Source organism: Lathyrus oleraceus, chromosome 6 (assembly GCF_024323335.1).
Source record: "Lathyrus oleraceus cultivar Zhongwan6 chromosome 6, CAAS_Psat_ZW6_1.0, whole genome shotgun sequence".
In the NCBI taxonomy this organism is placed as follows: domain Eukaryota; kingdom Viridiplantae; phylum Streptophyta; class Magnoliopsida; order Fabales; family Fabaceae; genus Lathyrus; species Lathyrus oleraceus.
Window position 1 is genome coordinate 214,387,036 of NC_066584.1, and position 27,444 is coordinate 214,414,479.

A 27,444-nucleotide genomic window follows, 5' to 3' on the forward strand; every position below is an offset into this window, starting at 1 on the left:
TTATTTAAGAAAACATGATTTTGATTTAAAAATTCAATTTCAAAATGGTCATCATAAAATTTAAATTTTGTTTGGCTAAAAAGTAAGAGTAGAAATAATTGGATAAAATCTCAACTTTATTTAATAAAATGGTAGTCTGTAAGTGACAAGACTCCATAGATCTTTATAAAAGTTGAAAAATGGTAATTTACAGGGAAAAGGGCTACATTGAATACAATGACCACTGATCCTTCTACCGACTTCAATATCCATTGTGCTCTTGGCTTTGAAGCCTAGCGAAGGCATAACAAAGGAAGGCAGTTGCTTCCATTGCGGTAAGGCCAAACACTGGAAGAGAAACTGCCCAAAGTACCTGGAAGATAATTTTTGTTATTGAAATTAATTTATCTACTTCTGCATCATTGGTATTAGATACTGGATGCGGTTCTCACATTTGTACCAATGTGCAAGGGCTAAAAAGGAGTAGAGATTTGGCAAAAGGTGAAGTTGACTTACGAGTTGGCAATGGAGCAAAGGTTGTTGGTTTAACCGTAGGAACTTATGTATTGACTTTACCTAGTGGTTTAATAATTCACTTAGAGAACTCTTATTATGTACATGCAATTAGAAGGAATAATATTTTCGTTTCTTGTTTGGACAAGTTTGGTTTTTCATTTAAAATAAAGAATAATTATTGCTCAATTTATTTGAATGATATATTCTATGCTACTGCACAAATGAAAAATGGACTATATGTCCTTGATCTTGAAATGCCTATTTACAACATTAATACTAAAAGGATGAAATCTAATGAGTTAAATCTAACATACCTCTGGCATTGTAGATTAGGCCACATAAATGAGAAACGCATTTCCAAACTCCATAAAGATGGACTCTTGGACTCTTTTGATTATGAATCATATGAGACATGCAAAACTTGTTTAATTGGAAAGATGACAAAGTCTCCATTCATAGGAAAAGGTGAGAAGACACCATATGAGATATGGAGTGGTAATAAACCACATATGTCTTACATGAAGATTTGGTGTTGCGAAGTTTATGTGAAACGACAAATTTCAACTAAGCATGAGCCTAAATCTGACAAATGCTTACTCGTGGGGTATCCTAAAGAAACAAGAGGGTATTACTTCTACAATCCTTTTGAGGGAAAAGTGTTTGTCGCTCGAACTGGAGTTTTCATAGAAAAATATTTTATTTCCAAAGGAATCAGTGGGACGAAAGTAGAGCTTGAAGAAATTCAAAAATCACAAAGTATTGATACACCTATGGAGGAATTAGAGCAGGAAACACAAGTAGTTGTGGAAGAGCAACCTACTCAAGTAGAACAAGACCAACGTAGGTCAAGCATGATACGTCACCTACATGAGAGATATGGATATCTCATAACTGATCAAGGTGATGTATTACTCATGGATCAAGATGAGCCTGTGACCTACCAAGAGGCCATAACTGGTCCCGAGTTTGAGAAGTGGCTAGAAGCCATGAAATCTGAAATGGATTCCATGTACACAAACCAAGTTTGGACCTTGATAGAGCCTCCTGTAGGAGTTAACCCTATAGGATGCAAGTGGGTCTTCAAAAAGAAGACTGACATGGATGGTATGGTACATACCTATAAGGCAAGACTGGTTGCAAAAGAATATAAACAAATTCATGGGGTTGACTATGATGAAACCTTTTCACCAGTTGCAATGGTTAAATCTGTTCAGATTTTACTTGCCATCGCTGCATATCATGATTATGAAATATGGAAGATGGATGTCAAAACTGCTTTCCTTAATGGGAATCTTCTTGAGGATGTGTACATGACATAGCCTGAAGGATTTGACATACCAGAAGAAGCCCAAAAGATATGTATGTTACAAAGATCAATCTATGGATTGAAGCAAGCTTCCAGAAGTTGGAATCTTTGTTTTGATGAAACAGTAAAACAATATGGATTCATCAAGAATGAAGATGAGCCTTGTGTCTACAAGAAGGTTAGTGGGAGCATGATCGTCTTCCTTGTATTATATGTAGATGATATATTAATCATTGGAAACGATGTCCCTACCCTACAACAAGTAAAGTCTTGGTTGGGGAAATGTTGTTCTATGAAGGACCTAGGTGAAGCAGCCTATATATCAGGAATCAGGATCTATTGAGATAGACCATATAAACTGCTTGGTTTAAGTCAGAGTACATACATAGAAAAAATGCTGAGACACTTTAATATGCATGATTCCAAGAAAGGATTCATACCGATGCAACATGGCATGTGTCTATCAAAAACACAATCCCCTTCAACTATGGAAGAAAGGGGTCGCATGAATAAGATTCCATATGCATCTTCAATAGGATCTATCATGTATGACATGTTGTGTACTCAAGAAGATGTCTCGTATGCTTTAAGAGCAACGAGTAAGTACCAATCTGATCCCGATGATGCTCATTGGGTAGCTGTCAAGAATATCCTTAAGTATTTGAGAAGGACTAAGGACTTATTCTTGATATATGGAGGTCAGGAAGAGCTTGTTGTAATTGATTATACCGATGCTAGCTTCCAGACAGATAAGGATGACTTTAGATCGCAATAAGGTTATGTGTTTTGCTTAAACGGTGGCGCTGTGAGCTGGAAAAGTCCAAAGCAAGATACCGTTGTTGATTCTACAACCGAGGCCGAGTATATTGCTACCTTAAGTTCAGCATTGTGGATCCCATTAATCTCTATTGTGATAACAATGGTGCTATCACACAACCTAAGGAGCCTAGATATCTCCAACGATCCAAACATATACCTAGGAATTATCACCTCATTCGAGAGATAATAGATAGAGGAGATGTGAAAATATGCAGAGTACCTACACTTGACAATATTGCTGACCCACAGATAAAGCCTCTTGCGCAGCAGAAACATGATGGCCATACTAGATCTATGGGCATTAGGGGTATTCCTGATTTGCTCTAGTGCTAGTGAGAGATTGTTGGTGTAAGCCCTAGTGGCCAATACTTTTGGTACTTGTATCGAATTATTTATTAATAATAAAAGGCTTTTTCTTTATTATATTTGTTTAATAAAGTCCCTAGAATAGCTAGTCCGTTTAATGTATCAAGTGTGACTTAATCATGAGATCCCATTAAACATAAGGACATTATTCTTAAAGTATCCGTAGTCGAGCTTTATTGTGAAGTGGGATAACATTAAAGCATTAAGACTATTATGTATATAGACTGATGATCACATCTCATGGATCACGGATAAGGAGTTATCAAGTCTTAAACATATTTATGAATATTAAGTGTAATATTTATACTGGATTGACCCGCTACGAGAATACTATATAGAATGTTATGCAAAGTGTCATAAGTTATTCTCATGGTGATAATGGTGTATACCACCCTTCGATCTGGAACCACTATGGACCCTAGATATAGAGTCGAGTGCCTTATTGTTGATCAAACATTGTCCGTAACTGGATGACCATAAAGACAATTGATGGGTACTCCGCGAAGCATGCTGAGGGACATGAGTGACCTAGATGGAATTTTCCCATCCTGTGTAATAGGATAAATGTCTACGGGCCGAAAATTGAACCGGAATAGGATGACACGGTCTATGCCTTATGTTCCATATAGACATAAGGGAAAAAGGGTAATTATACACATAAGTATTATTACAAAAGGATTTTTCAGATCACATAACATTTTTGTGTCTTGTGTAGTAGTGATGTGTTGCTAGATACTGCTCACTATTTATTATGTCAAATACGTGATTTAATATAATTGCTAATGTCGCGAAAACCTACAGGGTCACACACAAAAGGATGGATTGATGAGAGATATAGTAACTAAGGAACACTGCAAGTAGAATACGAAATATGGTAAGGTACCAAATGCTTAAGTGATTTTGGCATATCATAAGATATGGGCTACATATACTTAAGAGGGCTTTTTAGCTTGCATCCCACACAAGTGGTTCTATAAATAGAACCCTTCTACAAAAGCATTGATGTAGTTATAATTTCATTTCTCTTTCTCTCTCTCTCTCTCTCTCTCTCTCTCTCTCTCTCTCACTCAAAGCCTTCATTGTAGCAGCTAGCACTGAGATTGAAGGAATCCGTTCGTGTGGACTAAGTAGAGGCGTTGTCACCATTCAACGTTCGTGATCGCTCCGTAGATCTGCGTCAAAGGTGTCAATCACCACAAGAGGTAACGATTCTATTACAGATCATGCCCATTCATAAGGATCACTAAAGGAAAAAAATTAAATTTTGCTGCGTTTTGGAACGATATTCTCCTTCACAACGGTATTCCTTCAATAGGTGGAGACAGAATTGGAGGCTCAAGCAGAAACTCCTTGATACGGTCAAATGCTTTCTGGCAATATACTCCAATCACAAGACTGATCATTCAGAAGAAGCTTGAATATAGGTGCACATGTGGCAGTCATATGCGATATAAATCTTGAGATATAATTCAAACGGTCGAGAAAACCTCTAACTTGCTTCTCAGTTTTGGGTGCAGGCATCTCTTGTATTGCTTTGACCTTGGTAGGATCAACTTCAATACCCTTCTCGCTGACAATAAATCCCAACAACTTACCAGAGCGAACACCAAAAGTACACTTCTTGGGATTCAAGCGGAGTTTCTACTTCCTCAAACGCTGGAATAGATTCACCAAATGCTCAACGTGTTCTTCTTCATTATTGGATTTAGCAATCATGACATCAACATAAACCTCAATCTCTTTATGCATGATGTCATGAAAAAGAGTGGTCATTGCTCTCTGGCATGTTGCACCAGCATTCTTTAACCGAAAGGCATCATTCTTTAACAGAATGTTCCCCAGGGTGTAATGAATGTAGTCTTCTACTAATCTTCGGGTGCCATCTTGATCTGATTATAACCGGAAAATCCGTCCAAAAATGAAAAGAGTTTGAACTTAGTTGTATTATCACCCAACATTTTATTCTGTGGCAGGGGAAAAACATCTTTCGGACTAGCTTTGTTCAAATCTCTATAATCAACACACATACGGGCTTTTCCATCCTTCTTAGGAATGGGTACAATATTGGCCACCCATTGCGGATACTCAGCAGTAACAAGGAAACCGACATCAATCTACTTTTGCACTTCTTCTTTGATCTTCATTGCCATATCAGGATAAGTCCTTCTCAACTTCTACTTGACTGGCGGGCATTCTGGCTTCAACTACAATCTATGCTCCACACTTTCAGAATCCAAACCAGACATGTCTTGATAGGACCAAGCAAACACATCTGAGTACTCTCGAAGAAGATCAATCAACCCCTTCATAACCTCTGGACACAGTTGAGACCCAATCTAGACTTCCTTCACATCCTTTTACTTAGAGCGATGGACGATAATAGGAACATCAACAACGATCCAATTATTGCAAGCCTTTCCATGCGTCATAAAATTGGTGCAGTCTTCATCTTCATCCCCTCGATCACATAGCTGAGTGTTGTTCATTACCATGGATGAACCCTCCGCTACGGAAACTAGGTTGCACATCTTCAGCTTTGACATAAGACGACCCTTGTTGGAATCCCAAATCGACTATGTTCTTGTTCTTGGCGACCTCTACCATACGGCCCCACTGATCTGAACTTCCATCATCAACAAATTTCTACGCGTCTTTGAAAGAGGAAATGAGTGCCCCAGCTTTGTTCACTTAAGCAATTGATAGAGTTTGGAACGAAGTTCCAATCTCATCCTCAACTTCCACATATGAAAAAGACGATAGGTGACTTACCAAAAACGCTTTCTCTCCACCAACAATGACAAGCTTGCCATTCTTCACAAATTTTAACTTCAGGTGTAGAGTCGATGTCACACCTCTAGCCTCATGTATCCATGGCCTTCCCAATAAGCAACTATAGACCGGGTGGATGTCCATTACTTGAAAAGTAATCTGGAAATCACTCAGACCTATCATCCCTGGAAGGTCCACTTCACCAATAATAGTCTTACGAGAACCATCAAATTCTTTGACAATCACATCAATGTACCTCATAGGGGTGCCTTAATACGTTAATCTTGACAGAGTTGACTTGGGGAGTACATTCAATGAAGAACCGCTATCAACCAACACATTTTACAGCGCATCTTCCTTGCAATGGATTGATATATGTAGTTCCAGATTGTGATTTCTGCCTTCCTCAGGAAGTTGTTCATCACAAAAACTTAGATTAGGAAGTGATTGTCATACCCTGATTTTTGGCCCTGAAACTTTCTCCCAATCAATGATTCATTTGCATTACTTCTCATGACCTTTTCATTTGGTCATGAGGCTACCCGCCTACATTCTTTGTGTGGACTTGTTATCACTTGCCATTCCACAACTTTTGGGTTTTGCCTTTTCTTTCGGTCTAAGATAATTAATCTCCATAGTCAAGCAAGATTCCGAATCCCTTTTCATTTGATAGAATCGGGTGGAACCTCATGACTTTTATTCTCATGTCTAAACTCAATCCATGTTTTGTCTCCCTCATAAGACACCATTCACCCCTCGTTCAAGTTTGTCACTTATGTGGTCATTCACATTCCATTGTCGTGTTCCTAATCCTCACTCACTTCTAATGAATTTATATGCCAAATACAAACATTACATTAATTCAATCATTCATATTCATTTTTCATTCATTCGTGATTCAAAGAAATCTCACTCATATTTCTGCATTCACATTCATATCCTCTATTTCATGTCCATATCTCGACATTTCATATTCGAAATGTTTATTCATATTTCTTCATTCACATTGGAAAATTTTCGATTCATATTCAAGATATCCCACATACAACAATGATCACTTTACCTTATTTAATCACCACCATTCTTTCACTTTCCATTTCTCATCTTGGGTCATCACTCATTCCTATTTACTTCACCTACACACAATCAAAAACCAACCTTTTCATATCTCTCCTATTTCTAACTATTTCTATTCATTTATTCCAATTTCATTTATTCCAATTTCAACGTTACTCTTTTTCAATTAAGGCACTATAGGTAGTTGAAACTGATAAACTTTTTTGTTGGTGTTGAATTGTTTAGATGGATTTCTTTTCATTCATAACATCTCTTGGTACTTCCTTTTTGGTGTTTTTGGTTTTGATGATTTTGTTTTATCTTTTACAAAGTACACTTGGAAATAATGTGGTGTACTATCCTAATCAGATTATTAAGGGTTTGGATCCATTTGAAATTGGATATAAGTCAAGAAACCCTTTCTCTTGGATTATAGAAGCTCATTCTTCTTCTGAACAGGATGTTATTGATATCTCTGGTGTTGACGCTACTGTCTACTTTGTCTTTCTCAGCACTGTATTCAGTATCTTAATAGTAGTCCGCATTATTCTGCTACCGTTTCCTCTACCTGTTGTTATAACTGATGGTGGTGGAAAGAAACAAACCGTTAGCAAAGGGACTTTCAATTAACTTGACGAGTTATCGATGGGAAACATCACGGCAAGCAGTCCAAGGTTGTGGGCGTTTTTTATCGCCTGCTATTGGATTTCATTTGTTCCGTTATTCCTCTTATGGAAGGCTTATAAACACGTTTCGTTTCTGCAATCTGAGGCTTTCAAGTCTCCTGATATGAAGCCTGAACAGTTTGCGATTGTCGTGAGAGACATCCCTCTTATTCCTGAGGGTCACACTAGGAAGGAACAGGGTGACTCTTATTTTAAAACCATATATCCCGAAGCATTTTACATATCTATGATTATAATAGACAATAAAGAGGTGAACACGATTTGGGAAGATATGGAAGGGTATAAGAAGAAGCTTGCTCATGCTGAAGTAGTATATGCAGCTTCAAAAACAACTGCTAATCCAGAAGCAACAAAATGATGCTATCATTTTTTTCAAACAGGGTGGTTGCAGCATCTGTGTCTTAGAGTTTACATGCGCAAACGGTTGATATATGGTCGATTTTTGATGCTCCTGAACCCTGTCAACTATTATGGCCTGATTTGAAAATTAAGTATTTTCAAAGAGAACTGAGGCAGTACCTTGTGTATTTCATTGTTGCACTCGCCATATTCTTTTACATGAATCATGTCAGGTTCATATATGCATTTACGACTCTGAAGAATTTGGTGAAGCTTCTCCCATTCCTATTACCAGTTGTGGATATCCCCGCTGTGAAGACAATGCTCGAAGCTTATCTCCCTCAAATTGCACTCACATTTTTCTTGGCTATGTTACCAAAGTTGCTTATGTTTTTGTCTAGATTAGAGGGAATTCCAACCGAAAACCATGTCAAACAAGAACCATGCGACAAATCAATAACAAAATCATAGCAACATCAACATACCAACTAAATCATGACCCGGCGGGCTTTGTAATAATTGATGTTTTAATTAAAACATTTACCAAATTTCACTACTGCATAATTTCTTTGGATGAAGCAGAATGCACCGCGGTAATTTACCTGTTACCAACAATAAAGGGTTAGGATAAGAAATTCAAGGAGGGATCACAAGCTGGAAGAGGACAAAAAAATTCCCAAGCATCTTCCGTATGAATGCATTCTGCCACTCTAAAGAAGCTAATAGAAGAAAAAAGGGAATTATTAGTGATATATAAGAGGGATTCTAAATGAAGAAAACACTAATAATTTTTCAACGGCAAAAATGGCAAATCAACAAAATCAAAAGAAAATGAGGAAAGTTTAGAGAACGGGGGGCGGCTTGTTCCTCAAAAGATCCAAGAACTTCACCTTGGCGTTGTTTAGACGAAACCGACATTGAAAGAAAAGCCGGCGAGCGAATACCCTTGGAAGGAATCGACGGGAGAGAAAGCATTTGAAGAAGACGATCCAACATCGCCGCTTCAATCGTCGGTGACCTCATTGTGAATAGGTAAACGACATTTTTATTCCGGTTTGGATCCTTCTTTCCGTTCGTTTCTTTGGACTCCCACTTCATCATTGTTTATGTATTTTGGGTTAACTTTGGTTTTTCCCTCACGTATGATTGCTTTCGTTCTCTCCATGGCCGTCCGCTTTTGCTTGAGGAAAGAATACGCTTTCTATGGTTATTTGTTTGTTTCCCTTTAAAAATATATATATATTCCTTTTAATTGATGTTTAATACAGTAAAAGGCCATTTGTTGGAAGTTGGATACGTGCCATTAAAAGCAGTTATGGATTTTCATTTCCAGAGCCTTTCCATAAATGTTGCCAGCTTATGTTAGCATTAGCATCCTCTGTTCTTCCACCGAACAGCCACGCGGCTAGGGTTTTGCTTACTATTCCCAGCGCCTCCTCGTTTGGGCCAGGCTGGAGCGGGTCTCATGTGACCCGAACCCAAACAGTCCAAGAGACTGTTGGGGGTTCATTCGACCCAAGCCCATAGTGTAGGTTCGTGGGCCTTAGTTTCTCATAACTCCTACGGCCCATTGTGTACTTTTAGTTAGTTTTATTTATTTATTTATTTTTATTTCTTTCTTTGTTTATATATTTGGTCGCCGATAGCCTAATAGTTGGCCGTCTGTGGCCGGTGGTGGGGAAGTTGTGCCAAATCCCCTTGAGTGGTGGGTTCGATACCCGTGGGTGGCATGTTTGGTTTTGTAATATTTTAATTTCTTTTTGTGTATTTCTTTTTAATCCTCCCGTGTTCATGTTTTATTATAATTTCTCCGATACTCATTGTTTTTAATGTTTACCCCTTTTATTTAATTTAATTGACAAAGCATCGATTTTAATTTATGGATTCAACTACTCTCATGTTTGTTTATCCATGACTATTTTATCGATATAACAATGGAATTTCGCCGCGTTTCGGTTGGTCGCACATGATCATTAGATGTTGACATGATGCATAAACCGGTTTTGAGCATAGTGCTTAGTTGTAATTTCCCCATCTCCACACCCCAGTAAGTCGATTGCCTTTAAGCATCGTCGTCCACCTCACATAGCTTAGTCTTGGGCTTTCTTACAACGAGACCGTCATATCGCACTTACACTCATGCATTGGTTATGCGTTGATTGGGCCCGATTTAATTATTTCACTATCTTGAATCCCCATTCGACCAAATGTACCCCCATTCCCATGGCATGTAATAATATTATCGCTTTTTATTTCTTTATTCGTTTGACTGTTTAGCCAGTTACTAATACAAGAATAAAATCAATCATTTCAAAAAGATCAAAAATAAAAACTCGATCCAACGTCGGGTATTTTTTCTCAAATCCATCCATTTCAATCCACCTATTTCTACCCATTCCCTTTCTTTCAAACCACTTCATTCAAATCTTTCTCAACCACTAATCAAATGCTTGATCCAACGTCAAGTCATTTTCACATCAAAAACTCAAAATACTTAACTCATATTTAAGACCTTTTCAATAAAGATGGAAATGGAACATGGTGGATACCATGCACTCCTGAGATTAGGATTCGAGATGGATATCTCGCATATCTTAGCTCTCGCCATCATCCAAATTTGTCAATGCGGATTCTTCAAACTCTTTCTCAATCAAATTTAGAAAACACTTAATTCTTATTAAATACTTTTGCAAATAAGATGGAAATGGAACGTGGTGGATACCATGCATTCCTGAGACTAGGATTCAAGATGGATATCTCGCCCATCCAAGTTCTCGCCATTACACAAAACATGTCAAACCAATCAAATCTTTTCTCGCTGCCGTGCGATTGACCCTTCAAACCTTTTCTTAAACGAAAGGTACTTTGTTTCAAAACAATGCAAGGAAATGTTTCTCCACTTGTTTTGGGTAGTCCAAAAATGTTTTCGTCAATTGACATAAAGTAGCTTTCGCTAAAATCGACCAACAAACAAACATTTTCTACCCAGAACTACGTAAGGGACATGATTTGTAAATCTTGTCAGGCCCACTAATAAAAAACTTAGGTTTAGTCCTTCATCGGAAATCCAAAAACATTCTTCTCTCTTCTATTCCTTCTTTTCCACATAATAATTCAAGAAGCCTAACATTTTAAACTAACACTAATGCGCATATCTAACCTAACGGTTCCCGTTGAGTACAACGGACGTGAGGGGTGCTAATACCTTCCCCTTGCGTAATCGACTCCCGAACCCTGATTTGGTTGCGACGACCATAATCATTGTATTTCTTTCTCGGGTTTTATCGATATTTCCCCTTTCCTTTTTAGGAATAAATAATGTTCGGTGGCGACTCTGTTTAGTCCATCATTGCGAGCGTGTGATTGCGCTTCGCTAGGTCGTGTTCTCATTTTTCCGAGGTACGACAAATGGAGACGTTGCTGGGGATATGTTATTCCCTATGTTAGTCAAGCATAGTTAGGACGTTTGTGTGCCTTTGTTTGTTTAATTGTGTGGCTTTTCTTTATTGCTTTTATTATCTTTATTGTTATATTGATATATCTATTGTATATTGGTTCCATTGCGATTGTTGGTATTTGGATATTCTGATTGCAAACCGTGTGGGAAAGACTCTACACCCGAGTCTAGAGTGAAAAACATAAGATAGGATGATGGTTGAGTAGTACAGACTCCCGAGGTGAATACTTCATAAGAGTCGGTATGAGAACCTCACTTAGAGTAGATCCTTTTGTAAATATTATCGCCCGAGGTGAATACTTCGTAAGCTTCAATATTTCAAAGGGGTCCGTGACTCTAAGGACCTTTTAGAACATTGAACCTTTGGCCAACTAGGAATGATGGTTGTGTAGTATGGATTCCCGAAGTGAATACTTCGTAAGAATCGGTACGAGAACCTCGCTCAGAATAGATTCTCTAGATGGAGTTGATGACCGGAAAGTATTTTCCATAAGCGTCAAACATTCTTTTGAATCCATGACTCTGAGTACCCTATCTAGAACCAAAGTCGATGGTTGCATAGTGCGGACTCCCGAGGTGAATACTTCGTAAGAGTCAGTACGAGAACCTTACCCAGAATAGATTTCCTTGATGAGGTTAACAACCGGAAAGTATTTTCCGTAAGCGTCAAACATTCTTGTGAATCAATGACTCTGGGGGTCCTTTGTAACAAAACCCTAGATCATACCCGGTGAGAACTCCGTTTTGGGAAGCAATCAGAGTTATCCATACCTCAGATCTTTGAACCTGTACCAAAAAAAAAACTATTGCATCCATCCATTCATTGCATACGCATAAAAAGAAAAACTATTAGTTTGTTTCGCATTATTTCAGGAATCCAAAACTTGTTAGCAAAATGAATCTTGAGAGAAGAAGCACTTTTCAATTCAAATACAAGAACGTGGAACTTGCTAGCCTACAAAAGTTGAGTGCCAAAGTAACACCAATTAAACTCAACAGCTTTGTGCAAGACTATGGAAGAATTCTGGACATCCTAAATGAGAAGATGGACATGATGACCGCAGTGACTATTGCGCAATTCTATGATCCACCTCTATGTTGTTTCACGTTTTCTGACTTCCAATTGGCTCCTACCTTGGAGGAATTTGAAAGGATTGTAGGCCGGAATCTTAGGGATCATAATCCATTTCCTAAGTGTGATGAAGGTATTCCTCCCAAGAGGGTAGCTTTAGCTTTGGGTTTGAAGGTTTTTGAAGTCGTGGACAATTGGGATGTGAATGGAGCTCTCAATGGTTTTTCTAGGAAGTTCTTGGAAGATCAAGCTAAGAAGATGGAAAAGGATGGGAATTGGGAAGCCTTTTATGCTGTGTTAGCCGTGTTGGTATATGGGATAGTTCTCTTCCCAAATATTGACCATTTTGTGGACCACCTGGCGGTGAGAATCTTCCTCTCTGGTAAGCCTGTACCGCTCCTCCTGGAAGACCTCCACTATGCTCTCCACGATCGTCATGAGAAGAGGGAGCAACCATTTTATGTTGTGGGAAGCTGCTGCATGCCTGGTTTAGATCTCATATGCCCGAAGAAGGCCCTTTTGTCTCAAAGGAACTCAAGCCCTCCCAGAAGTTAGCTTCCCTCACCTCCAATCATGTTAAGTGGTATATCAGGGATAGGGAAACCGAGGATGTTATTGTCAGCATTGGAGACTTCCCTAATGTACCTTTGATAGGAACCAAAGGTTGCATTAACTATAACCCCGTGTTATCTTTGAGGAAACATGGTTACTGTAGCGGTAAATTCATGATCATCAAGCTATTGACAAGCTAGAGATCAAATAACAAGAGTCGCCACTGCGCTTTTATTGTTTCCAAGGGAAAAGGGAAAAAGTACGAACAAAACCCAAAAGTAAGAAGTTTTCATATCAAAACTAATAAAATGTCAGAGATTACAGGTAAGGGGGTTGGTTACACAGCGGGAAGGTGTTATCACCCAAAGTGTCCTAGGTACTCCTAGGGAGCCCTTTTTGTGTGCATATGTACTTGATATAAAATGATGTTTACAAATAAATAGAATGGGGGGATGAGAAAATAATTCATTAATTATACTTTTGTGTTTGACAAGGCCTTCGGTCTTGTGCCTACGTACCAACATAAAAATGAGGGATCAAAACCTCGTAGTTCGTGATACAAATTTCAAAGTGGATGCATTACTTTTTAACAAAATTTAAGTTTGATAGGCACAAAGGCCTAAAATGGTTTGAATGAGTTAGTTCTTTTTGACTTTTTGAAAGTTTAGGTCAAGTATAGTTAAGTTTATTTACAAGTTGGATTTAAGAAAAGAAGTTTGAAAATGCAATGACATAAGGCCAAAGTTTCTATCTTTTTGCCAAGTGGTCAAAGTTTTAGAACAAAAATAATTCACACAAAGAAGATTTTGAAAAATGGAGGGAGAGATTTTGAAATGAAATAAATGGGGAGAAGATGAAGAGACTACCCTATGTACAAAAATTAAAAGTTTAGAGTTGAAAAGATTTAACCAAATGGGTAGCAATCCAATAGACAAGAATGTCACTAGAAACCCAAAATTCCCTTAGACTTTTTTAGAATCAAGCAACACACAAATGCACAGTTATATTATCTTGAAGAGCAAGGCATCAAATAAAGATGGCCACATCCAAGCTTATCCATTGCATGATCTTATTCAAAATAGCCCATGTAATAGATGAATTCCACAAGTCACAGGTTCAAAATGACAGCTTCACAATGATCATGTTGCAGATGAACTTTTAGAGGGATCTTGAATGATGTATCAGATGAAGTTTCAAATTGCAAGCACTTGGTACTTCAACAAGTTGGAATTGGCCAAGTCCTTTAGCATAGGAAAGTTGCCTAGGTTCTAAGTCCATTTGTCCAAGATGAATCCAATAGTCCACACAAAAGTTTTTAGGTTTTTTTGTTGTTATTATGTACATTAATGGTCAAAGACCACACAAGTAAACAAAGTATACAAACAAAATATATCACACAATATGGTTCAAGTGGACAAAGTGAAAATTGCATTAACATAAACAATTAGAATGATATGAGCAATGGCAAATGAAATAAAATGCTAAAAGTAAATTGCATTAAAGTAAAGGCTTGAAATTAAAAGTTAGTAGTTAATAGGTTAGAAGTTAGTATTTCTTGGCTTTTGCATTTTAATTGAAGTCATTCTTTGGAGAACACTCAACCCACTTATCACAAGCATGGATCCTTGAACCAAGACATCTTCCAAAGGAAGGAAAAAAGGCCAAGTTTCCACACAATACCATGAAAGAGGGGAGACTTACAATCTCACTAACTAGAATGCTTATGCCTTTTTATATCACAAATTTAGCACTATGTTAAGCAATCGTAATTGGACTTATGTAGAAGTCATAACTATTTGAGGTCAGGCAATTTTTTTTTGGTGTTAATGCATATTAGAGACATAATATAATGGACTATGCTCATGAAACATACCACACACACAAAGAGAATATGCAAAAGGGGTGGCCTAATCTCATCCATACTCATGTCAATTTTTCAATCAACTAGCCTTAGGATTTTGAGATATCATAGGCCAAATGGAATGAATGAATGAAGAAAGGGAATAAGATGAAATGGGAGGGGGATGGATCAAAACACAAATTGGTCAAAGGAGAACCTTTACCAAATTAATATCATCCATTCATTTTGGGAGATGGAATGTACATTCCATCAATCCCCTGAATCCAATGATATTAATTTGACAAAGTCAAATCAACCTTGACCAAGGCCCAACAACAAGAGTAAAACATAAACAAGTCATCACAATTGGTCAACAATTTTTTTTGGCATTTATTCAAATTAAAAATACTAAAATAGTGCATTTAAATTAAATATGGTTTGTCCAATTCCTAAAATCTCATCAAAACACCAAAGAAATGGCCATGAGATTTAACATAGGTCAAACAAGGTCAAAGGACCTTGGAGAAAAAATTTCATAATTTTTGGACAATTAAAAATATTTTTAAACAATTAAAAACAAATACAAAATCAATTAATTCAAAAAAATATTAATAATGATCCAAAAAATGATTTTAATTCAGAATATGAAAGAGAAAAATATTTGAATTTTTTTGGTGAAAGTCCCATATTTTTTGGATCAATATTAAATTTAATATGACTTATTGAAAAGAAAGCAATTAAAATGAAAATTAAAATATTAGAAAAAAGGTGGACCACTTGATCTCCCTCATTAATTGAGGTGGCAACTCAAGTGGATCAAAACACACGTTCCACCGTGCACTTAAGTCAGCGCGCCCCACAGTTGGTATTCAGAAAGAACGCTCATGATTAGATCATTTTAAAAGGATCCTATGGCTCAGAACCATCCAGCACACCACTGACGGCCAAGGGCCGATTGTCTTCTCCGGCGAACCTCACCGGACTGGTTTAGTCATAACCATCACCAAAATTAAAAACAAGGACATGAATTCAAAGTAAAAATGGCACTGAGTTTGAATCTAGCCTCAATTGACTCTAACTCCAAGTATATTGAGAGATACATGGACTTGAAATTTGAGGTACATGAATTGAGTTGCTTCGATTTGGCCTCTAAGCAACTCAATCTTCTTGCCTACATTGGTCTGCAAGAATTAGAGAGAATTGAAGAGATCAAAATTTATGGAAAATACCTTTAATGGAGGTCTAGATTCAACTGATCTTGCTTTTGGTCGTGCTTGATCTCACTCCAAATGCGTGCAGAAGAAGGATTAAATGCTCAAAAGGTTGTGGATCCCTGGAGTTTTGAATTTCAAAACAATGGAAATTCAAACTTAAATTCAAGTGAATTTTTCAGGATTATCCTTTGTAATGTGAGGGTTAGAGGTAGGGGATCAAAGCTGGCGCGAATGTGTTTGAAATGCTGAGCATGTGAGGCTCTATTTATAGCTGAAACCATTGCTTTTTGAACACTTGAAATCCACTTTCCAAATTTGGTATTGATGATGCATGGGTGCATGGGTGCCCATAGGCCCATAAAATGATTGCCATAAGTCTACAAATGAGTGTGACATAGTCTGAATTCAACTTGGATTGCAAGGCAAGTGTACATGAAGATTTGAAGTTTGATCCTTGCCAAGTGATGACACCATGTTCATGTCATGCGCAACCTATGCATTCCTTGTCCAAATTGGATGAGTTTGAGCTCTTTAAAAAGGTGAGACTGAGAGGAATAACTTTCATGTTCAACACTTTTCCATTTGGAGTTTGTATCATGAAGAAATTTGAGGTGGAAGTTTGGAAAATTTTGACATATCAAATTTTTTCTAAGTGTCAAGCCATATGTCTCAATGTTCCACCTTGCTTAACTCTTTATATGAGCGTCGAATGAGAAAAGTGTCTTCATCAAAGTTATAGCTGTTTAAAAGAACTTCAAACTGGTCACCAATTTAATGTCATTTGGATTTGAAATGATAGAGTTATCCATTTTTGATGTTTGGAAAAATCACTTGATCAATGGTATAGGTCAAAAGTGACCTATAATGTATCCTCATATCACATGCTCATAAAAATTGATTTAGATCTCACTCCAAACATAAAATTTGAAGTAGACATCTTTAGTTTGATTGTGAAACTTGGAAATATTTCATCTCATAAAAATTGAGCAAGTTATGGCCTTGGGAGGTTGACTTTCAAATTAGGGTTTAGACAAAATGACCTTTAATGTTTCAACATAGAAATTGATTTTACAAGCAAAATTAGCTCTAGATATCAACATGAAAGTTGTTTGGAATGTAATTTAGAGTAAGTTTTCTCTTGGAATCATTTTCATATGGTGAAAAGTGTAGGAGATATGGTCTAGGGAGACCCAGTTTTGATTAGATGAATTCATCTGGCCAACCACCATCAACCAACTTGCTAACATCAAATTCTCTTGACTTTCTTGGTTCATGGTAGATCATATATGCATAAGATGATGAATTTTGAAGTGTAACTTGAGAAATTTGACCAATTGGTGAGATAGCTTGTTGGAGAAGCTACTCAAGATACCCAGTCAAACTAGGGTTTCCAAGGCAAATCACCCTCAAACTCTTGAAGAAAACTTGATAAAAATGACATGTAGAGAACATTGGGACTCATATATGATTCTCATAACCATTCTTGGATCAATTCATGGTTGTGCTCTTTGTTCATGAGGGTCTCAAACCCTAGATATGAACTTGATGAATCAATGGGATCATGCCCTTCCTACAAAAGAGTTAGGCAAATAAAAAGACATATATTGGGTATTTTGGTTAGTAAAATGATAAAATACAAGTATGATAGAATCAAATAGTGCTTGGTGAACTCTCCCAAAACAAACCCAATGAAAAATGGGTAACGAGGATGCCAAGGTATGATCCCAAGGTTAATGCCTATGATGAAGTTACATGAGGGATCTTAGGGTCAAAATTGGGGTCTTACAGTTACCCTATGAATGGCCCTCTAAAAGCTGAAGCTTTAGAGCCTTTCATCTTACACAGTGCTGAAGCAGATCATCCCATGGTGAAGCAGATCAAGAGGTCTTGGCAAGAATTTATCAGAAAGGGTAAGGATTTGGGTAAGAGAAACGTCATCGCTCGAGAGCCTTATACTTGTTGAGTGAGCGAGAGGGTTCAGATGGTTAAACTCCCTTTTCCATTTGATCCTTCTATCTATCTGTTGGTTCCTGAGCCAGAACCCGTATTACCTGAAGATGTGGAGAAGCTTAATGCCCATATTAAGGAGCTGGAGTTGGAGAATGCTGACTTGAGGATGAAGCTCGCCCAAGTCTCGGTAGAGAATGGGAATTTGAAAGATGGCCAATAGAAGAAGGACAAAGAGCTTGAAATGTCCAACAAAAGATCTAGGGAGTCTGAGGCAAGGAGAGAAAAGTTCGGACAAGCACTCTGCAGCACTAAATCTGTGTTCAAGACAAAGGAGGAGGAGTTGGATAGACCTTTACTCCGGATTCAAAAACTCAACAAGACTCTGGAATCTAACCTTGAAATGAAAAGGGAAGCACGACTGATTTCTGAGATTCGTACTCGTGAACTGGAGAATACCATTCAGAAATACAAGGATAGTCTAGAACGCGAGAAGCTGATGATTAAAGAGTCGGAAAGAGTTTGCACACGGATGAACTATCAGTTGGAACAAACCAATGCTAGAATCCAGGCACTTGAAAGTGGGGATCAGGATGTTGCCTATATGATGTTGCTGGGTGAGTGTTGATATTGGAGAAACCTCTATAGGGACATAGAGGTGACCAAGGCTGAAGACTTGCACATCATTCAAGACCTCCAAGGGCTTTACACTGAGTGGAAGGGAAAATTTCTAAGGCTATCCAGATTTGCGAATTCCATCATGCAAGAGCTACCTGAGAAACTGCAAGAAGTTGATTGGTACATGTGTCCAGAGAACACCCCACATCAAGTCTTTAATTTCATTAAGTTTTATAAGGCGATGTTGGAGGGGCTGGCTACCGACCTTGCTACGGTTCAGAAAGCCCATAAGCCATAGGAATTTTTGTTTGTATTTGAACTTTGCTATGAATTAATGAAAAAATCGCTTTTGAGATTCATTTTATTTTGTTTTATTTCCTTATTACTTTAAATATTTGCGAACAAATGATGTGGCATTTCTGAAATAAATGACTGAAACAAACCAAGAGTTTTGCAAACAAGAAGCATCCATACATGCATTCATACATTTTCAAAATAGAGTCTCACTCCGTCCTTTCTTCCTCCAGTTTCACACTGAATCTTCAACACCCGTACAATACTCACACCCGAGCAAGACAAAGGATGGATGAACAAGAGCAAGAGAGTGCCCGAGTTAGAGCTGAATTAGACGAGATCAAGAGGGGCATGTCCCGGATGAGGGCAATGCTACAAGCTTTGACTTTCAGATTTGAGGTTTCGCAAGCTACCGTGATTTCAGAGACCACAGGCCCAGCAGTGGAAGTCCAACTTTAGAGGACGTTACCCTCAACCCTTCCTCCATATGGGCTACCTTACGACTTCGTCCCTCGAGCGGAAGTAGTGCACAACATGGGGCAATCTGTCCAACAAGTTGTGCCACTACCGATTTACACCGACGCACGCCTAGTCATCCATATCGTTGCTCCGCCAGCTGCTTATGCTAGGCTCATTCCGCACTTTGAAGATCAGCATCACATGTATCAGACTGTCGACTCAATCGTTGTTGGTGACGAAGTAAGAATTGAAGATTTCAGAGAAGTAAAGGAGAACATGCATCTCCTTGAGAAAAAGTTCTGATATTTAGAAGGAGACCACGTCTTTGGATTTGCCGCCAAAGAAATGTGACTTGTATCTGGGTTGGTGATACCGGCTAAATTCAAAACTCCAGACTTCGACAAATACAAGGGGCATACTTGTCCAAAAAGCCATTTCATCATGTATTACCGAAAAATGGTTGCACACGTGGAAGACGACAAGCTGATGATCTACTATTTTCAAGATAGCTTGAGTGGAGCTCCTTCCAAGTGGTATTTGAGTCTGGATTAAAGTAGGATCAGATGTTTTTAAGACCTGTCGGACGTGTTAATAAAACACTATAAATACAACATGGACATGGCGCCTGACAGAAAACAGTTGCAAAGCATGTTCCAACATGACAAGGAGTCCTTCAAGGAATATGCTCAGAGATTGAGGGAACTGGCTTCTCAAGTTGAACCCACTCTTGCCGAAAAGGAACCGGCCGAACTGTTCATCGACATTGTCCAATCCCAATTCTATGAGAAGATGGTTGGAAGTACTTCCTTAGGATTCTCCGAGCTTGTTCCTATAGGGGCTCGTGTCGAATATGGCTTAAGAAATGGAAAAATTGCAGTTGTGGCTGGAACTTCAAATGCTATTCCAAAGAAGTTCTCTGGAGGGTTTCCTAGAAAGAAGGAAGGTGAAACTAATGTTGCGTCTATCGGCCAAGGAAGGAGACAACAACAATATTCACCACTACAATATGTTCAACAACCCTTCCCATATCAGCAGCCCATGTATCCCATTCAGTACGCCCCGCAACCGTACGTAGCTGCTGTGACGCCCGCCTTCAATCAACAAACTGCTCAGGCTTATCAAGCGCCTCCAACTTACCGACCAACTCCAGTTCAACAACGTGTTATAGTTCCTCAAGCTTATCAACAAGCACCAGCAGCTCTTGTCTATCAACAGCCGAGAGCTCAAGCTCCAAGGCAAATTGCTCAGAACCATAATAAGAGGCAAGGGGATAGGGTGACATTCAATCCAATCCCAATGTCGTACACTGAGCTTTACCCCTCCCTATTGCAAAAGGGTTTGGTAGTTCCCAGACCTATGAGACCTCCACCTGATTGTCTGCCTCCATGGTACAACCCTAATGCACATTATCCTTTTCATGAGGGTTCCCTCGGGCATGACCTAGAGGGTTACTATGCTTTGAAGCATAGGGTTCGTGAGTTGATTGACAGCAAGATCCTGTCTTTTAAAGATACGGGACCGAATGTGAAGAACAATCCTCTTCCTTCCCATGGAGATCCTGCAGTAAACGCCCTTGAAGATGTCTCTGTTGGTGTTATGGTTGAGAAGGTGGAGGATGTCAAGACTCCTTTGGCAGCGTTCCATGCCCAGTTGGTGGAAGCTGGCCTGATTAATGTTAATCATGAAAATTGTGAAGAGTGTGCCACATACCCAAAGGGGTGTCAGGTGGTACGAGACAACATTCAAGACTTGATGAAAAAAGGAGCACTTCAGATATCCAGCGTTACAAAGAATGAAGATATGTTGGTAATTGAACCTTGCTTCAATTTACCTGAACCAGTTGAAATCCCATATTATAGTGGTGGAGTGGTTCCTACGAATAGTCAGTCGTCGCCTGTTGAGATATGTATGCCCACGCCTTTTCCATACGATAGCACCAAGGTTATACCTTGTAAATATGAGATTACTGTTGTGGATAAGGTTTTTGAAGGAAGTGTAGACGTTGAAGTGACAGAAGCTGTGAGTGAGGACGTCACCAAGATTCCCGGAATGAGCAAAATGACCCGTAGTGGTCGAATCTATACACCTGAAAATTCAACGTGACTCCTCAAGGGCCGACCAAGGAATCTACAGTTGCAACTCCTGCTAAAGAACCCGAAGTGATCCCATCTGAGGATTTTGTTGAATTCTTGAAGTTGATCAAGAGAAGTGACTACAAAGTGGTGCATCAGCTGCATCAAACACCATTTAATATCTTTATTCTGTCTATGCTATTGAACTCCCAGGCCCACAGGGAGGCTTTGTTGAAGGTGCTTGCCCAAGCTCATGTAACACAAAGCATAACAGTAGACCAATTTGGTGGGGTGGTTGCGAACATCACAGCTTGCAATGTAAGAACAAAATTGGTTCTACAATAGATTTCTGAGATTTTGATGATAACAAAGGATGAAACCAAAAATTGCACTCTAACGAGACTTTTTCTAAGTATGCAGGACTCTAAACATTCACGTAGGACTCTGAACAGTAACGAAGGATTCTGATCATCTATCAAATACAAACATTTTTCAGATACAAAGTGCTAGAGGATCAAACGCCGCTAAGGAAGAAGTACGTCCAAAAAGTTCTGACTCTAATCAAAGAAAGACAGCAAAAGAACCAGAAGCTCCAACAAACTACTGGTCGTAGACTCTGATACTTAAGAAGACCAGTACTCTGAGAAGCTCTGATGAAGTCAGACGTGAGCATCCTCTGAAGAATAACTCTGATGAAGATTTACAAAGTCCAAAAAGCATAACGAAAATAATTCTCACTATGGAAAGGAAGTATTTTTAGAAAGAAATTAAACGGCTGACAAAATGGTTATACCCAGAAACACAGAAGTAATGACATTGAATACTCATCAAACACCAAGATCATGTCATCATTCCAACGGTCCTTCTCAACTACTATATAAAGGATAATCTACCTCACTAGATAGACACACCTGCAACGCACAGAATATTCATTCATATTCTCTCTCATTTTTCACGAGCTGCTGTTCTTACGTGAAAAATTCTTGTTCTAATACTTTGCTATAATACTTGCTTACTCTTAGAAGCACCTTACATTACAAATCTATTTTGCTTAAATTATTCTTGTTCCTCAAGTGACTCTGCGAAGTCTGTATACTTGAGAGGGCTAAGAGATTATTCTCTTAGACGTTTGGTTGTGTAATCTTTCAAGATTAGTGGATTAAGTCCTTTTTGAAGGCGAAATCACCTTGGCCGGGTGGACTGGAGTAGCTTTGTTTTCTAAGCGAACCAGTATAAAATTTCCGTGTGTTCTTATTTTTGAAAAGCTTTTATTTCCAAAACAAGTCAAACCCCCCTTTCTTGTTTTTCTCACCTTCAGTTGGTATCAGAGCTTCGGCTCTGTTATTGATTTTCTAATCAAACACTAAATAGTGTAGAGAGATCCAGAACGAGAAAAACTATGGCCAACACAAATGAAAGAGATAGTTACAACGCTAAACCTCCAGTCTTTGATGGAGAGAAATTTGATTATTGGAAAGACAGAATTGAAAGTTTCTTTCTGGGCTACAACGCTGATCTCTGGGACATTGTCACAATTGGCTACATACCACCTGTAACAGATGTTGGAGTTGCTATTCCCAGAAGTAAAATGTCAGATGATCAAAAGCGTGAATTCAAGAATCATCACAAAGCCATAACGATACTTCTCAATGCCATTTCCTACAATGAGAATGAAAAAATCACCAACAGAGAAACAACTAAAGAAATACTTGACTCCCTGAGGATGACTCACGAAGGAAACTCTCAAGTCAAAGAAACAAAGGCTCTGGCTCTAATCCAGAAATATGAAGCCTTCAAAATGGAGGACGATGAAGCTGTAGAGGTAATGTTTTCTAGATTCCAAACTTTAATTGCAGGACTCAAAGTTCTAGATAAAGGATATACAACTGCGGACCATGTCAAGAAGATCATCAGAAGCTTGCTAAAGAAATAGAGACATAAGGTCACAACCTTACTACTATCAAAGGGTCTGAACAACATCAACCTTGAAGAACTCGTCAGTTCACTCAGAAGTCACGAGATAGAACTGGAGGAAGATGAGCCTCAGAAGAGATCAAATCTGTAGCACTAAAGTCCAGATCAGAAAGGCGCAAGTCTGATAGAAACAAAACCTTCCAGGATGAAGAAGAAGACATTGATGACTCTGAAAAGGAAGATTCTGACGATGAGGAAGAATTATCCCTTTTAACCAAAAGAGTAAAACAACTCTGGAGAAAAAGGAATAATAACTTCTGAAAACCAAGAACCAAAGGAGATCGATCAGAACCAACTTCAAAAGGTAAATCTAACAAAGATGTAACTTGTTATGAATGTAAAGAAACAGGTCATTACAGAAACGAATGTCCCAAGTTGAAGAAAGAAAGCTCCAGAAAAGAGAACTTCAAGAAAAATTCCTTCAGAACCAAAAAAGGACTGATGGCTACCAGGGACGACAGTGGATCTGACTCATCAGAATCAAACTCTGATGAACAGGCAAATGTGGCACTCATGGCTACCACCTCCAAGAATACTTCAGATGGAGAATCTGAATCCGAAGAGGTATTTTCTGATCTTTCTCGCTCTAACCTTTAATCATGCCTATCTGAAACTCTAAACTCATATCAAAAACTTAAACAAAAATTTAAAACTGTAAAAGAGGTGCTTGAAGAAACTCTCGAAGAATGTGGTAAACTTGAGATAACAGTTTCAGACCTAAAAGATGAAAACCGAATTTTGACATTTAAAAGAAATTCCACAAATAAACAATGTTTAAAACTTGAAGAAGCGTTATCTCAAGCTCCATAAACTTCAAACACAGTAATTTATGAATATGAAAAATCTTTTCAAAAGTTTTTGAAGAATGGGATAGAGAGAAGCAGAATGGCATCCGTGATTTATGGGGTCAGTCAGAACAATAGAAGAGGAATTGGGTATGATCCTAGTGAAGATAAAACTTCAACTAATGACAAACCTAAATCTCTATTTTCTTATCACTATACACGTACACAAGCACAACGCTTTGATAATGCTAGAAAACCCAAAGTGTTAAGAAACTTTGGGAAAACTAATCACAAAGGACCCAAAAGATTTTGGGTACCAAAGGATAAGATTGTTTATGTTGCAGATATCTTATGCAGCAGAGTTAAGACACCAATCATGGTACCTGGACTCTGGATGCTCGCGACACATGACAGGAAAAAAGTATATGTTCCAAAACCTGGAACTTAAAGATGCAGGCTTCGTAGGTTTCAGAGGAAATAAGAAAGGAAGGATCAGAGGCTCCGGAACTATTGGTAATGGTACTCTTCCCTCTATATCGGATGTTCTCTATGTAGAAGGACTAATGTATAATCTGTTGTCAATAAGTCAATTAAGTGATAACGGGTATGACGTAATCTTCAATCAAAAAACATGTAAAGCAATTAATCAGAACAATGGAACAGTCATATTCATTGGCAAGAGGAAAAACAATATTTATAAAATAAATCTTTCAGATTTAAAAGAACAAAATCTAAAATGTTTAATGTATGTTCATGAAGAGCAATGGGTATGGCATAGACGCTTGGGCCACATTAGCATGAGAAAGTTATCTCAACTAAATAACCCGAGTTAGTCAGAGGTCTACCCAAGCTGAAGTTTTCTTCAGATGCTCTATGTGAAGCATGTCAGAAAGGAAAATTTTCAAAATCATCTTTTCAAAAGAAAAATATTGTTTCTACCTCTAAGCCTCTGGAAATTCTTCACATTGATTTGTTTGGTCCTATGAAAACAGCATCAGTCAATCGGAAGAAATACAGATTAGTTATTGTTGATGATTTTAGTCGCACTCTGTATTCACTAGCTTTTGTTCCAAAGTGCAAAACGAATTTGACTCTAAAATCATCAGAGTCAGAAGTGATCATGGTGGAGAATTTGAAAATAATTTTTTTGAAGAATTGTTTGACTCTAATTGAATATCCCATGATTTCTCCTATCCTAGAACTCCACAACAAAATGGAGTTGTAGAAAGGAAGAATAGGACACTCTAAGAGATGGCCAGAACCATGATCAATGAAACAAATGTGGCTAAGCATTTTTGGCTGAAGTAGTAAATACAGCGTGTTATATACAAAATAGAATCTCCGTAAGACCTATTTTGGAAAAGACTCCCTATGAACTGTGTAAAGGAAGAAAACCCAACATTTCTTACTTTCATCCTTTTGGATGTTCTTGCTTTATTCTAATAACTAAAGAACATATGAACAAGTTTGATTCAAAAGCACAAAAAGGTATTATGTTAGGATACTCAGAACGCTTAAAGGCTACAGAGTATACAATACAGAAACCAAAATTATGGAAGAATCAATTCACGTCAGATTTGATGATAAGCTAGACCCTGAAAAGTCAAAGCTAGATGAGAAACTTGCAGATCTAGAGATTACTCTTGCAGGTTCTGACGAGAAGATCAAAGCACCAGAAGTATCTGATATACAAAGTTCAGAAGGAACTAAAGCCCTAGTGATCCAAAAGAAATCAAAAAGTCGCCCCAACATATCTGAAGAGTTGATTCTGGGAAACAAGGATGAACCTATCTGAACTAGGTCAACCTTCAAGGTACCTGAAGAAACCCCTCTAGGACTAGTATCTCTGATCGAGCCTACTTCCTGTGATGAGGCACTTCAAGATGACGACTGGGTTCTAGCCATGCAAGAAGAGCTAGATCAATTTTCAAAGAATGACGTCTGGGATCTTGTTCCTAAACACAAAGGCATTCACATTATTGGAACCAGATGGGTGTTCAGAAATAAGCTAAATGAGAAAGGCGAAGCCGTCAGAAATAAAGCTCGACTTGTGGCTCAAGGTTATAGTCAACCAGAAGGCATTGACTATAATGAAACCTTTTCACCATTCGCCAAGTTAGAATCTATTCGCTTACTTGTTTCTTTCGCTGTAAATCATTCTATCAAACTATATCAAGTGGATGTCAAGAGCGCATTTCTTAACGGCTATATATCATAAGAAGTGTATGTCAATCAACCTCCAGGTTTTGAAAATTCAATTTGTCCAGAACATGTTTTTAAACTTAAGAAATCTTTATAGGGACTAAAACAAGCTCCTAGAGCTTGGTATGAAAGGCTAAGTAATTTTCTTCTAGAACATGATTTTATCAGAGGGAAGGTTGACTCTACACTCTTCTGTAAAAACATTAATAATGACCTCATGATATGCCAGATATATGTTGATGACATCATTTTTGGTTCAGCTAACTCCTCTGTATGTCAAGAATTCTCTAAGCTAATGCAGGCAGAATTTGAAATGAGCTTAATGCAAGAACTAAAGTTCTTTCTAGGAATTCAAATCGATCAAGCTTCAGAAGTCACCTATGTTCATCAAAGTAAATACATAAAAGACATTTTGAAGAAATTCGAAATGGGGGAATGCAAACCTGCTAAGACACCCATGCATCCAACTTGCGTTCTGGAAAAATAAGAAGTTAGTCAGAAGGTTTGTCAGAAGCTTTATCGTGGTATGATAAGCTCTCTTCTCTATCTAACTGCTACACGTCCTGATATTTTGTTTAGTGTTTATCTCTGTGCCAGATTCCAATCAGATCCTAGAGAATCTCATTTAACAGTTGTTAAAGGAATACTCAGATATCTGAAAGGAACTCCTAACATGGGCCTGATGTATGAGAAGACATCAGAGTATAGACTTTTGGTTATTGTGATGCAGATTACACGGGGGACAGAATGGAACGTAAAAGTACATCTGGAAATTGTCAGCTCTTGGGAAAGAATCTTATATCCTGGCCCAGCAAAAGACAATCGACCATAGCCTTGTCCACTGTAGAAGCAGAATATATTTCAGCATCATTATGCACTACCTAGATGCTCTGGATGAAGAATCAACTAGAGGATCTTCAAATCTTTGAGAGTAATATTCCTATCTTTTGTGACAATACTGCTGCCATCTATTTAAGTAAGAATCCTATTTTGCACTCCAGAGCTAAGCACATAGAAATAAAACATCATTTCATTAGAGACTATGTTCAGAAAGCGATAGTAATGTTAAAATTTGTTGATACAGAGCATCAATGGGCTGACATCTTTACCAAACCCCTTGCT

At 38.1% G+C, this 27,444-nt stretch overlaps 1 protein-coding gene and 1 pseudogene across 1 annotated transcript; both read left to right on the forward strand.

Annotated features, from left to right (window-relative positions):
* Positions 1-7,057: 7,057 nt before the first annotated feature.
* On the forward strand, positions 7,058-8,307 carry LOC127094831 (CSC1-like protein ERD4; annotated as a pseudogene).
* Positions 8,308-19,907: 11,600 nt separating this feature from the next.
* On the forward strand, positions 19,908-21,392 carry LOC127094832 (uncharacterized). The gene has a single exon (XM_051033606.1). The coding sequence runs from the start codon at positions 19,908-19,910 to the stop codon at positions 21,390-21,392; it is 1,485 nt and encodes a 494-aa protein (XP_050889563.1).
* Positions 21,393-27,444: the final 6,052 nt, after the last annotated feature.

Bases quoted from the DNA above. Each gene is read 5' to 3' on its own strand.
- LOC127094832 (XM_051033606.1), top strand. From the start codon at position 19,908: ATGGCGCCTGACAGAAAACAGTTGCAAAGCATGTTCCAACATGACAAG.